Source organism: Anguilla anguilla, chromosome 19 (assembly GCF_013347855.1).
Source record: "Anguilla anguilla isolate fAngAng1 chromosome 19, fAngAng1.pri, whole genome shotgun sequence".
Lineage (NCBI taxonomy): Eukaryota > Metazoa > Chordata > Actinopteri > Anguilliformes > Anguillidae > Anguilla > Anguilla anguilla.
In genome coordinates, this window is record NC_049219.1 from 7,745,915 (window position 1) to 7,760,504 (window position 14,590).

General features: G+C 51.0%; 1 protein-coding gene and 1 long non-coding RNA gene across 4 annotated transcripts in view; one reads left to right on the forward strand and one right to left on the reverse strand.

Annotated features, from left to right (window-relative positions):
* LOC118219326 overlaps positions 1–14,590 on the reverse strand; it is a 285,113-nt gene that overhangs the window by 125,453 nt on the left and 145,070 nt on the right. The gene's annotated exons all lie outside the window — the stretch shown is intronic.
* Positions 1–14,590, forward strand: part of LOC118219253 (membrane-associated guanylate kinase, WW and PDZ domain-containing protein 2-like) — a 159,710-nt gene that overhangs the window by 87,781 nt on the left and 57,339 nt on the right. For all 3 annotated transcript variants that reach the window (XM_035402270.1, XM_035402271.1, XM_035402272.1), the window contains 3 exons: positions 4,872–4,991; positions 10,130–10,345; positions 13,075–13,342. In XM_035402270.1, the coding sequence (XP_035258161.1) occupies positions 4,872–4,991; positions 10,130–10,345; positions 13,075–13,342 (604 nt within the window). The remainder of the gene's footprint in view (positions 1–4,871; positions 4,992–10,129; positions 10,346–13,074; positions 13,343–14,590) is intronic.

Consider the following 14,590-nt stretch of genomic DNA (forward strand, 5'->3'; position numbering starts at 1 on the left):
CCCGGCCACGGCGTCGTCTTTCATCCTCCCTGCTCGAATAAAGCAAAACAAATACCAGAGGAACGACTGCCCGAAAAGACAGATAATAACGATGAGCACCTTCCGTCCCTCCTCACTTGCTGTTCTGCGCATCATACTGAGCTTTCAGATTTGTATCTCTGAGCCAATCAGGAATCAGGTTCCCGGCGCTGTCGGACACGGGCCCTGGGCACTGTAGGGACCCGCTCGCGGGTTTCCGAGGGACCCTTTGCGTAACGTTAGCGTTAGCCGCCGCGGAACGGTGGAGCAGGTGCTGCGGAATCCCTGTCATCCGTTCCGCCAAAGGAGCGCCGATTCCCCTAATGAGGTGGGTCTCCGCAGGGCTCCTGACTGCGACTGAACAGGGGGGTTGCCAGTAACGGGTTGCCAGATGGATCCAAAAAAATAATATTTGGCAACTTTTTTTTGTGCCGGCTGCTGATGGTGAAAGTCAGTGCACGCTAGTAAAAAAAAAAATAACAACAGTAATAATAAAGAATTATGGTTGAGCATTTGAGGATTTTGTTGGTGTTCTGTTTGCTCAGTAGTAATACAAAATCCACTTACCATTAAGTGGCCCTAATGCCTGCATACTTGACCTGTAGCTACAGCATAGAAGTAGGTCAAGTGCAGCTATAGGAAAACTTCCACACTGTTGCATCATTGCAAAAAAAAAAAAACATGATTTCCATATTTGAATGTTAAAACATCCGTGTTTAAAGTTTCACGAGGACCGCGGGCAGAAAGTCACACGGATTAGGGTAGCTAGCTAGCTCTCGCGTTTGTGAAAACGGAGCTTCGGTTGCGCCCGTGAACAGGGACACGCGGGACTGAACGTACGGTGCGCGCGCACACCGCAGCCTGAATTTAGTTTTTTTAGTAGCGAGAGCGCATTTGCGCGGCACCCTAAGCCCGCGTTGCCGCCCGTGCGAGCAGACGGCTTTTTATAAATCCCCGGAAAGGGGGGGGGTTTTGATCGTTTTAACGGAAACAAAGCTCCTCTGCATGTGGCGGATCAGTCTCGAGATGGTTTTCCTGACGCTCTTCCAGGTTTTTGGGTTTTCCCGGCCTAATTCCCCGTTAAAGCCGGCTGTCGAAACGGAGGACTCCCCCCCCCGACGGGGGGACGCGGGGCGAGCGTTCCAGCAGGCGCTTTGAGCGCGGCCCCAAAAACTCTGTCGCGAATTTGTACCGTCGCCGTATTTTTTTTTCTCTCCTTTGTTTATCTCCCGAGCGGATTCAACTTCAACTGCGGAAGAGGAAGTGTAGTGGAATTAGTTTTCCTGAGGTGTCGCGGTGTTGACTCACCGGATAGGCTCAGAAAGAGAAACCGTCCGTCCGATCCGTCTGTTTATCTTACCTGCTCGTTCCTGGTCAGCGTTGTGGTGGGGGGGCGGGGGGGCGGTGTTGGGTATAGCTGGAGCATATCCCAGCATGCAGTGCATTGGGCGGGAGAACCGTCGAAGCGGAACACAAAATCCAAAATGAAAGTCGTCTGCTCCTATTTAAAAAATCTTATTTCCTGATTTTTGCACCGTTGTTTATCCTTCTAATTTTGGAACGCATCGGTCCTACATTTTAGTCTCATCAGCAGAGCGCCTCTCCTGTATGTAAACACCTAGGGGCCAAGACCGGCTGCATTTTTTTTGAAGCTCACTTCCTGGTCGCTAGTCATGCGTCGTCCTGAGGGAACTCCTGGCTGCGGCAGCCCTGGCCCTGGGTGACCAACACCTTATAAAAATGAAAGAGCTGGTAGTGCCGCTTCTGATTCTGTGGAAGTTCGGTCATTGGAAAGTGCCTTGAGGCCAGAGTGAGAGGAAACAAGATCATGGTCGCAGCAGGAAGTGATGTCATCGCATAAGGAAGTTGTATGGACCACGTGCAACGTGAAATAGCCCTATTAGAAGAACAATCAGTTAAAAAGTGCTTCATTTGGCTGTAATTGTTTCTGTGTTTGGCATCCAGATGGGACTTTGGCACACAATTAAGTGTTGGCCCTCATGTTTATGTATTGATTTGTTTAATTTTGTTCAGACCTAATCAAGAAATGAAAATAAATAAATAAAAATAAATGAAATTCTGAAGCCCTGCTGCATATAAGAAATCACCATAAGCGACGACAGCTTGACGTCCTTACTCCGGTCACGTATACGACCGAGTAAAATTCCGCTTAAATTCGGTGGAACTCTGGGAACGAATTTAAATTCAATTCACGAAAGTGCTCGCGATGGTCTCCGGGGTTTTTTTGTTAATTAATCTTCGGCCGCAACTCGATTCCTGGACCGACTGAATCAAAATGGAATTGACCCCTCATCCCTCCGTTTGGATGTTTTTGCAGTCGGGAGAGTCAACATCGGGGTCCCGTCATCCGCTGGTCGGGACGCGCGCGGGGGGGGGGGGGGGTGGGGGGGGGGGGGGGGGGGGGGACTGAACCCGAAAGCCGCCGTTTTGGGGCGGCTGCTCGACGCCGACGCGGCGCTGAATGTTTTAAGCACCGTTAAAGAAAAAACACCCCGCGGAACTCGAACTGAAAGGGTGCGTTCGTGGGTACGGTTGCGAACGGCGCGGCGACTGCGGTCCGCTCTTGTACGGGCGGCGGCGGGCGGCGGCGCTCCTGAAATCGCTCCGCGTCGGACGCTGGACCCTGACCCCGCGGCACACGCGCGGCTCTCTCGCTCTCGCTCGCGCACGTGTCGCCCGCGATCGCTCTTCGGGATGTGAAATCGATCGCCCGCTACGCGTGTTGAGTGCTTTTTTTTTCTCCCCACCGGCGTTCGGTTGGACTTGATGGAACGCGGAAGTCCCGCAGCGATTGTGGGTTTCTGGAACCGAGGGAGACTTCTGATGCGTTTTCATGTTTTGTTTAGTTTTTTTTTTTTGTTGTTTTTTAATCAAACACCGCGAATAGCTCGATGTTTCTTCGGCGTTGTTTTTTCTGCCATTCCCGGTCTTGAGGGCATGCTCAAAAAAGGCGCCAGTCACAGAACGTTCTGTGCCCGGTAGGGGAAAAAAAATACACGGAAACGCATCAAATAAATGTCTTTTGAAGATTATTTTGGAGTCTCTGTCGTCGGCGTGTTTTGCGGGCTGGCTTCCCGCGGATGAAAATGCCCACGGTTTTTTTTTTTTTGTTTGTTTTTTTACTCCACTTTCATTCTGCTTTGGGAACTTGGAACAATAGTCCCTGGCGGTCCTGCCTGTGTGCTTCTGGTCGGGACTGCGACAACGAAAAATACAGCAAAACAGAGAGACGAGCGACAAGCCTTTGACACGGAGGGTCCGCTCTGCCGGAGACCCTGAACCCCGAGGGTCCAATTGTATCGCCGTTTGCTTTTCCAAACAAAGGACTCGCTGTTCAGAAATTGGGATTTTGTTTTGGAGAGAGGGGTTTGGGGGTGGGAGTGGGGAGTGGGGAGGGGGGGGGGGTTGTGGCTTAGGTCCTAGCGGATTTGTTTTCTCTTTATCATGCCATTTCACGGTCGGGTGACCGGGGGGGGGGGGGGGGGGGGGGTTTGGGAGAGACGGAAACGCGGTTGGCCGGAAACCAACATGGACGCGGGGCTTGGGAGGACACGATGGGCGGGTGGCGGGCGGGGGGGAAGGGGGGGGGTTGGCGGGGGGCCCCAGGGGAGCAAGCCGTCCGCAGAGGTCGCGCTCGTTCGGCACTGTCCCGGCCCCGCCTCCCGGCTCCCTGGTACCGTGGAAATGCCCCAGCCTCTCTGTGTGGGATGGCAGGTGTGTCGTCCAGCTGGTTACCCCTTTAGCGGGGCGCCATGCCTCATACCTATACGACATCGAGGGTTCGGTAACTTGTTTACACGTGTCCGATGGCGGGCAGCCTCACACCTCCACACGGGGCATTTCCACAGTCACCGCCAGCCTCCATTTTGGGGACTGAAGCCAGCAACATCCTAATTACCACACCGACCTGTGGAGCGACCAGCAGTGTGTCAGCACCTCTATGGCTACTGTTGATTTTTTTTTTTTTATAAGCTCCAACTAAAAATCATTATTTAATTTGTTATTCCTTGAGAATAATAAATCTCTCTGACTCAATTTTTGCGTGACAGGGTTGCGCGGTGCTTCCGAGCGCTGATCTCAGGTCACCTGACCTTCTCCTGATCTCACGCGCGGCCGCTCTCGTTTAAAGAAAGCAGACTGTTCTGAGGTCAGCGCTCGAGCGAGCTTGATTGACATATCTGCACCTGAACTATTTCAGCCGAGTACAAAAAGCACAAGAATCTTGTTGGGGTTTTTTTTTTTTTTTGTCACAGATAATTTGAGAGTTCAGTTATTGTAGGGTTCCATCTAAGAGTTGTCAGAAAATGTTCTTCGTGTGTGTTTTTTGTGTTTTGATGAAACACTTTTATAGACTTTTTGTGATATAATTAATGCAGACTACAAACTCAAATGACTGAAACCTGAAAGCTATAATATCTTCTCACTGAACCCTGTAATTCTAAGCTTTTTTCTTTTCTTCGCGAATGTCTTCCTTTATGTAACGGCGAGACAACGCTAAGGAATACATTTCTACTTTTTTTCCCCAGATAATCTTTAGGACATTCTTGTTTCTAGCAGCCGTTGTTTGAAAAGTACTTCGACAACGCGTGTTATCGCAAAATCTGTATTTGCATGTGTGTATTTTGTATGTAACGTGCTTGTTTGCTTTTTTATGTTTTCTGCTTCAGTGCCACCCGCAAAGCAAATCTCCACCTCCGCCATTTTGATTGTAGTTTATAGGCTTGTATATTTGGGAGGTATTTTATGTTTTTTAACAGGGCATGTTTTAGTGCATTTTACTGCCGGTCGGAACGGCGGCCAAAGCTGATCCTCCTCCTTTGTTTTTTTTTCAGGCACAACAAGGCAACCCAAGGAAGGCGAGGTCCCCGGGGTGGACTACAACTTTGTGACCGTCGAAGGCTTTATGGAATTGGAGAAAAGCGGAGCTTTGCTGGAGAGTGGAACGTATGAAGGTCAGCAAGCCTGTTTTCCTGGGCAGTCTTTCGGTTTGCCTTCTATGGTCTCCGGTCCAAGCATGTCCTGCCGGTTGTTTGGAGCGGAACGCAACCTCTGCCGGGAAAAGGGAATGTGCGCTTCCAACTTCCTGCTTCCTGTTTCCTGTTTCCCAGTGGTCTCAGTGGAAATCTTGGGTTGGACCGCATTGGGTCTCATTTAATTTGGGTTAAAATGCTTGTTTCCTGTAAAGGCGGTGTTCTAGTGTGTGGATGGACCCCACGGTCCGCGATCACAGCCGGTGCTAATTGGCTGTCAGGCTTCACAGGGCGAGGCGCTATTGGCTGTCACACGGCCCAAGACCCGGGGGGGGGGGGTTTAGTCGGATGGGATTGCGCGTCTCCTCGCTTTCTAACGACCCAACTGCGGTCCGCTCGCTGAAGCCACACAGGAAGTCCTCCTGTGACTCATGTCTGCGCAAGCCTGGCCTGTGGCCTGCGGCGTGAAGTGAAGCAGCTGGGCTTCGGAGCCGTGCACTGCCTGCAGAGTTTGCGGCATGAGCCCAGATATAGCCTACAAGACGGACTATTCCAAACTAAGAAGAAAATAGGGGGGATGTAGCCTACAAGACGGGCCTTTCCAAACTGAGAAGAAAATAGGGGGGGGGGGGCGTGTAGCCTCTGAAATAGGCCATTCCAAACTGAGTAAAAAAAAATGGGGTTGGGGAAAGGAATTAAAAAATGCAGAGGTGTGCAAAAAAAAAAAGGACGTACATTTCCCAGAGGATTACGTTCACATTTAGCTGATGTTCTCATCCAGAGCAGCTTGCTGTGTGTATTTGTTTTTGTTTTGTTTGGCCAACTTTACGCTTTTTGACTCGAAACGGGCCTTCTGCGGCGCTATCGCACTTCTGCATTCCCGAGACTAACGCCAACGCGCTGCACCTTTGCTGAGGATCGGCGCTCGTGCCGAGAGATCGCGGCGCGATGTCGCTCGCGTAACGGCTCGGGCGGGGGGAACGCGGCCGACGCCAGGTCATCGTCGGGCTGGCTCCGACGGCAGCAGTCGACGCTGAAGCTGAGTGCCGCGCCGGTGCGAGATGGAGGTCAAGGAGGTCAAGGGTCGAGTGCTTTCAGCAGCAAACGGGGGTCGTTGCGGCTTTGTGCTTAGCGCGAGCTCGCGGCTAAGCGGACCTGTGCTATGGTGCTCGAGCCGGGGGGTGGGGGGGGGTAGGGGGGGTGGCGCGGACGAGCGACTTCAGAGCGCTCGTTTACCCGAGCGATCGTCGACGTCGTCGGTCGCGCTGGCCGAAAACGCGAGCGTACGAATGCGAGGTCAGAGGTCGCTGGGTCCCCCTTAAAGGGAAGCCGCTCCCCGAATCGATGGAGATGGATGTCTGGAGGCCTCTGGGTGTGAGCGTGGTGCGCAGGTGTGAGGCGATCTGTGTCCTGTACTCAGGAAAGGGATTCATTTGTAACACAAGTCTCTGTTTTGTAAGGCGGCTGGCAATATATTCAGTGGGAAAGAAACATATTCAGTGGGAAAGCAACATATTCTGAGGGAAAGCAACATATTCAGAGGGAAAGTAACATATTCAGAGGGAAAGCAACATATTCTGAGGGAAAGCAACATATTCAGAGGGAAAGCACCATATTCAGAGCGAAAGCAACACATTCAGGGGGAAAGCAACATATTCTGAGGGAAAGTAACTTAGTCTTAGGGCAAGCGTTATATTCGGAGAGAAAGTAAGTTATTCGGAGCGATAGTAGCACATTCCTTTCAGCAAAGTGAAAGATAAATGGCGGGAGCTCTGCTGGTCCGTGCGCCATTAGCATAACGTATACCTCAGACTGTGATCACGGGCTGCGCAGGAGAGGAGAGCTCTGTCACCCGTCAGCGCACCAGCTGCTCCCTCACTCAGGCCTTCACACGCAAACGGTCCTTCGCTGGGAGTACCGCTAACACGGATACTGCCCTCCCTTCTCCAGAGCCGGATCAGATCAGCGTTTATAGCGTCAGCCCAGGGGTGAAGCCGACAGGCGTTTGCTGATTCAAGACGGCGCCCGAAATTCAATTCATCTGGACATGCATTTCTCAAACGTTATTGGAGAACTTTATTGAACATTTTTGTTGAACATCCCAGCTCTCATTTCCTTTACATATTACACTTGGCCCGGGGAAAAAAAAATGGCACCCATCAACAACAGCACAACACAGCAATTTACAAACTGCCGCACGGTTCATATTCTCATTCAGAGTCTGTGGGGGGGTTAAGTGCTCCAAGGGGATTTTTGCTGTTCTCTGGCAACACAAACAACTTCACTGCATTCGCTGGCTAACTATCGCGGGTTATTTCTTTTCTTTTTTTTTTTTGGATACAACGAATGAGCACTGCATGTGGTTTGGTGTGGAATAATTGACCAACAAATCATGATGCGTCATATTAACCTTCACAAAGTGGAAAAAAATGCCCCCTTTTGTAGCTATACTGTATGTTCAGGGGGATTTTAGCCTCCAAGAATGAGTTACCTGGTAGCACATTCTTCTTTTGATTTGCTCAACCGATGTCGGCGGGGTTGTGGCCATCGGTCATTTAATGGGGTTGAAAGGCTGTTATTTTTGACTTAATTAACAAAAAATAAATAAAAAACATCTTTGCTGCTAGAGCTGTAATTATGTTTTTGACAGATTGTGCATTGTGGGGTGGATGTCCAAGAATTTGGTGCCGTTTACATTTTTCAAATTATTAAAGTATTTGCTAGTTAATGAGATCCATATATTAACATTAACGACTAAACCTGCCCGCCCCCCTTCCCCATATCTCAACCCCGCCCCTCCTTGCCCGGTACAGATCTGGATATCAACACTGGCCAATTTTAATTCCGATTCTGCGTCTTTATATGGTTAACCTGTATTTCATGGTTTAGTGCTGTTGCCTGAACGCTCGCTGGTGTGGGAAGGTGGCTGGCGAGGTCTGCCGCTGTCGCGCGCTTGCCTCCAGCGAACGCGCCCGTGCTCACCACGGCGCTGTGAGTAATGAAGGGATTTATGGGACGTGACTTGCTCACACGCGCGGCTGAGCGCCCGACGACGCGTCCCCGGACCGCTCGCGCGGCTAACGACCGCGCCGGCCTTCCCCCGCCGGCCGGAGGTTTTCCGTTTCGGCGAGCGAGGCGGCGGGGACAGGGAGCGTCTCCCGCCGAAAACCGCTGAGAGTTTCAAATGCGAAAAATGCAGTGAATTTCAGCAAAAAAAATTCTGTGAATTTTTAGCAAAAAAGTGCAGTGAATTTCAGCAAAAAAGTGCAGTGAATTTCAGCAAAAAAGTGCAGTGAATTTCAGCAAAAAAGTGCAGTGAATTTCAGCAAAAAAGTGCAGTGAATTTCAGCAAAAAAAATGCAGCGAATTTTAGCGGAAATATGCAGAGAATTTTAGCTGAAAATTGCTTCGAATTTTAGCTGAAAAATACTGCAAATTTTAGCAGAAAAATGCTTCGAATTTTAGCAGAAAAATGCTTCGAATTTTAGCAGAAAAATGCAGAGAATTTTAGCAGAAAAATGCTGCGAATTTTAGTGGGAAAATGCTGCGAATTTAACGGCACTAGAGCTGGACAGCGCACCACCTGCACAGCGAACATCTTTTCAAGATCCGTTTTTTTTTTTTCCAAGATTGTAATCGCCGTTCCGAAACCAGAGCTGGATCTTGCGGAAAATGATTCCACATCGAAGATGTTCTCTGAGCTTGTCCTGCAGATTTGTTTTCATTTCGTTCATCCTTTGTACGCATTACGCAGTGACGCCAGTCATCAGCCACTTCATAAAATGTGATGAGGAACACTCTGCCCTCCTGCTGTTTCTCTTGTATCCCAACCGTCCAATCAGATGACTCGACCGCCGATAGGCAATCAGGGGCGCATTAGGAAAAACGAATGTGCCGCAGAAGAGATGTTTTCACTTTAGTTTCCAGGATGAAGTTTTGTCCGCACACTCCTTGCTGAGCGTGTTTCCATTCAGTGGGCAGAGAAAAAAATTTTAGTTCAGAGAAATTGGGATTGATAATGTAAGCAGTAGGGAAGGTGTGGGTGGAATGTCCCCATGAGGGTCGTAGGCAGGAAGTGGCTCTGCTCGCCTCCCGGTGCGTTTCGAGTTCTGACTGCCTTTTCTCCTGTGGACCTCCGGTTTATCTGTCTGTTCTCCTGTGGTCTTCCTGTGTGACTGCCTTTCCTCCTGTGGTCTTCCTGTGTGACTGACTTTTCTCCTGTGGTCTTCCTGTGTGACTGACTTTTCTCCTGTGGTCTTCCTGTGTGACTGACTTTTCTCCTGTGGACTTCCTGTTTATCTGTCTGTTCTCCTGTGGTCTTCCTGTGTGACTGCCTTTCCTCCTGTGGTCTTCCTGTGTGACTGCCTTTTCTCCTGTGGTCTTCCTGTTTGTCTGTCTTTTCTCCTGTGGTCTTCCTGTGTGACTGCCTTTTCTCCTGTGGTCTTCCTGTCTGATTGCCTTTCCTCCTGTGGTCTTCCTGTTTGTCTGCCTTTCCTCCTGTGGACTTCCTGTGTGGCCGGTTAAATTTTAATTTTTTTATGCCCTTTCCCTTGGAGGATTTTATTGCTGTTATTGACTGGTGGTTACATATTTTTACAGCATTTCATTTCCGACATAAAACTAAATAACTAATAATAATAATAATAATAATAATATGTAAGTAGTATATTTATTACTGTTCTGCTGAAATTATTCTCCCTGCTGCTGTAATTGCCTATTGTCTGTATGAGGGAGATACACAGCTGTTACCTGATAATAATAATATTGATGATAATGATAATGAGGATGATGATGAGGATGGTGGAAATTAGGATAATTATACCGATCATGATGACGATAATACTACTGATGATAACAGCTCTTATGATAATTATGGTGCTCTTATGATATCATAATAATAAAAGTGATGATGATGATCACAATGACGGTTATAATATTTGATAATAAAATGATGTGATTGTGATCATTTTGATGATAATAATAATAATGATGCTGATGATAATAATAATAATGTTAATAATAATGATAATGATGATGATTATGCTGATGATAATAATAATAATAATGATGATAATAGCGCTGTTGGTGTATTAATAGTACGTAACGCCTGCTGTGTGCAGATAACTATTACGGCACACCCAAACCTCCGGCCGAGCCCGCTCCCCTGCTGCTGAATGTGACGGACCAGCTGCTGCCCGGCGGCCGACCCAGCGCGGAGGGCAAGCGGAGGCGCAACAAGTCCGTCAGCAACATGGAGAAGGCCGGCCTCGAGCCGCCCGAGGAGGAGGAGGAGGAGAGGCCCGTCGTCAACGGCAACGGCGTCGCCATCACCCCAGGTGGGCGTCCGGGCTCTCCTTCGCTCATCGAGCGGCGGGGAACGAGAGTCCCGTCCCGTCGAGTTTTCGGGGGGCGGCTCCGTGGATTAAGCCCTTTTAAATCGGCGCAGCGCCGCCGGCGGCTCCGGTTTGGTCCGATCCTTCGCAGACGACCCGACCGCAGAGGCGCTTAGCGACTCGGAGCCGCCCCCTCGCCGGGTTCGGGGGCGCAGGCGGGGCGCTCCGGGGAGCTGCGGCTCGTCAGGTCAAAGCCGACACGGGATTTTAACCCTTTTGAAGTGCAGGTGTTTTTTTTTTTTTGGTTGTCAGAATTCTAAAAGTCGGTGTTCTAGAACGCGTTGCTTTAAATTACCGGTAGTGATCGTGACATCAGCAGTAGAATGTTTAGTTAAGAACATTCTAATCACCTTTGTGATCTCACACCTTACAGGGTTGAGGGTGGAAGTCGTGAGTTTTCCACACAGGGGAAAATGGATTTTCCCACGCAGTTTTCTAAATGAGAGTTCACAGCATGCTGTGATGAATTAGCACCCCTTGTTATGGTCCGGCTATATCGTGTCATGACAACAAGGTTACTACAACAGCACTGACCCCGAGCTGGAGGGAGCTGGTTGGGGCAACAGCATAGCAACCGCCTCCTCTTCATGGCAACAGCATAGCAACCGCTCCATGTTAGGGCGAACGCACAGCGACCGCCTTGTTTCAGGGCGTCGCTATAGCTACCATCTCATGTCAGGGCAACCGCATAGCAACCGCCTTTTGTCGGGGCATCAGCGGCGGCATCTGCTTCGTGTGAAGGCGTCACTATAGAAACTGTCATCGTTCAAACAACATAGCAACAGCCGCTTGTCAGGGCTAGCAGCAAAACAGGAACTCTAATAGCAACTGCATAGCAACACCGGCGCCTCGGCATCTAGAAGTGCCGCAGGCAGCTTCATGACAGACCTGGGTCAAGTACATATTTGCTTTGGATTCAAACACTTTTCTGCGCTCTATTGATCTTGCCTGGTGTAATTGAGCCTGCCAATATTACCAGAAGGGCGGGGTTTTTGCATTTTTTTGAGAGCATTTCATTGGTTCCAGTACACCAGACAAGATCAGTAGAGCGTAGAAAAGTATTTGAATCCAAAACGGATATGTATTTGACCCAGGTCTGCTCCATGACCACAGCCGCTCGGTCCTCAGCCGCTGTTTATCTGCTCCTGTCTCATGAGCTCCATCAGGGGCGGCGCGGTGGGGCAGTGAACAGCACCGTCGCCTCACAGCCAGAAGGTCCTGAGTTTGAATCCCGGCCCGAGTCCGTTTCTGCAGGTTTTTGTGCTTTTCCTTTTAATCAGTCGCCCATTTAGGCCTTGGAAAACAGAATCCACGGACTCTCCAGCCAATCAGTGGCCTGGAGCGAGTCGCTGGCGCTGAAGCGCGCCGATGATTGGCAGACGCCGTGGCTCTCCACGCCCCGACCTGGAGGCTAAACGCTCTATAAAAAAAAAAGGGGGGGGGGGGTCACGGGGTCACATGGCCCGGTCGACGCGGCGATTCCGTTCCGTGACGGCGAGTCACGGCCTCGACCGCGGGCGGCAGATTAAGTCGGCTTTGCGGGCAAGGGAACGCGATGGGACGGAAACGCCGGGCGCGAACGCCCGACCGGAATCGGAGAGCTTTTGCCGCTTCGCTGCGTGAATTGTGGACTGTTGATCTTCGCGCGGGCGTTTCCCGGGGCACTTGCTGCTCGGCAACCTGGGTTGCCCGGTCCCATATATTTCAGCTGCATTTTACCCTTTTAAGGTGTGAGGTCACAAATACGTGATCAGAATGTTCTGAACTGAACGTTCTAACGCTGATGTCACAATCGCTGCTGGTAATTGCAAGCAACGGAGTTCTAGAACACTGACTTCTAATCTTGAAAATACGTTCCAGATAATAAAACAGAATATTTTTTTGAAATGTAGCATTTCATTCCGGTAGTTCGCTCCCGTTTCTTCGTGGCACGCTTATGGCTGGCCGGCCCGTACCCAAAGATCCCCACAGATCCCCACGCTAAGCGTTTGGGTCCCAGCCCATTAGAAGTCAATCCTGTCTCCTGCTAAGACCGCTGAGCTGAAAGCAGTGGGAAGTGGCGGCTGCTGTGTCCCTTGTAAGGAGGGTATTTGTGCTCAGTGCGTCGAATTCCGTTTCTCGGCGGGTTGGATAAGAAGCAGCGAAGCCGTTTGGAGAGCGGCGCTGTGGTAAATGCACTGTGAGAGGCTCTCACTGGAAAGCTACTGGCTAACTGTGTGTGTGTGTGTGTGTGTGTGTGTGTGTGCGCGCGTGTGTATGTAGTGTGTGTGTGTGTGTGTGTGTGTGTGTGTGTGTGCCTGTGTGTAGTGTGTGTGTGTGTGTGTGTGTGTGTGTGTGTCTGTGTGTGCATGTGTGTAGTGTGTGTGTGTAGTGTGTGTGTGTGTGTGCGCGCGTGTGTATGTAGTGTGTGTGTGTGTGTGTGTGTGTGTGTGTGCCTGTGTGTAGTGTGTGTGTGTGTGTGTGTGTGTGTGTGTGTGTGTGTGTGTGCCTGTGTGTAGTGTGTGTGTGTGTAGTGTGTGTGTGTGTGGGTGCGTGCTTGTGTGTGCATGCATGTACTGTGTGTGTTCCCCCTCCATGCCTGTGGTTTAATGTTAAATAGAGAGAGTCTCTCTCCGGCTGCAGACCTGTGTTCGGACGGTGGCCTGTGACTCACTCGCCGCTGTGTCCCACAGAATCCAGCGAGCAGGAGGACAAGAGCACCGACGTGTCGGGGGACTCCGCCCCCCCGCAGTCCGACCCCGCCCCCGGCACCACCACCCCCAGCCCCGGCCCCGGCCCCGGCCCCGCCTCCTCCCCAACGCCCGAGGAGGCGCCCAAAGAGGAGGCCCCGCCCTCGCCCCCCAAGTCGCCCCCGAAACCGGAGGAGAACGACGAACTGGGGCCCCTGCCCGACAACTGGGAGATGGCCTACACCGAGAAGGGCGAGGTCTATTTCATCGAGTGAGTATCCCACAAGCCCCTGCTTTCCCTCCACTGGAAAAAAAAAAAAGAAACCCGCTAATGTAATTCCGTCTCTGAAAAGCCTTGGAAAAAAGTCACAAAGAGCAGTAAGATATCCCCCCGCTCCCCCCCCCCCCTTCAAAGCCAGGAAAATAGCCTAAATAAAAAAACAGTGTAAAAAAAAAAAAAAAGCGTCTGCTTTTATCCGCTAACTCGGTAGCTTGATGTCGCTCGCCGCGGAGTGCGCTTTGGGGAGCTCTCCGGTTTTGCGCGTCGATTCCGCCGGCAGGAAGTCGTCCGTCGGCGTGGGCACGGAATGCCTCGCGAGCGACGTAAGTGTGCTTCCGCGAATGAGTGTCCTTGTTCTTCGTCGCCGGTGCCCGTTACCTATCCGAACGATTTTCTCTTCGTTTGCTGCGGGGTCAGAGGGTGATAATTGAGTTTGCGTGGCTGGGAGTTCTTCTGGCACTTTACTCTGAAGTGCAGGGAGAGTGTGCTTTAGTTGAATGTACAAGATGGCTAACGCCGTCAGACAGAGACGCTCTCGATTGACGGTAAGAGTTCATCGGAATCCAGTGGCAGATGGTCATACCAGTCATCTCTTTTGATTCATTAAAAAAAATACAGATTTTCAGAATGTTGTATTCAAGAGCTGTTGCCCTCTGACTACTGAAGGAACGTTCCGGACTGAAATTGAAGTGCGGAAATAATACAAGCCTTTGCTCAGTGATTGATTAACACAGCCGTGGTTGGTCTTCTAACTCCCCCCCCCTCCCCAACGCTGGGGGTCCCCTCACACGATTACCCACGGTTTCACGTTTCCTGGTGACTGGGGGGGGGGCTGCTCTCAGCCCCCGCCATCGTCAGAGGAGGCCCTGAAACGATCTACTCGGTGCCGAGCATGCTGGGAAGGCGAGTTTTCCCCCTGGCCAAAACCGAGGCGCCGTCGCATCCGGCAAGCTCGTTCGCTACGGCCGGCTGTGCGTCTGCAGCTGCGTTGCCGTGGAGATCCAAATCGGGACTGGGTGAAGATATTTTGGGTCAGAGTCTGTCGGCGGCGCGAGGGAGCGGAGGTGGAACGGAGCTGAAAGTTGATTCCCGTGTCGGGGGAAGTATTTCTTTTACGCGGAGAGCCGCGCAACAGTGCAACAGCTCGCCCAGGTCATGCGCTAGAGGCACGGACCGTCAGGGCCTGACTTCACACAGCGCTGGATGCTCTCTCTTCTGCTGCTAAACGGTGAGCTTAGA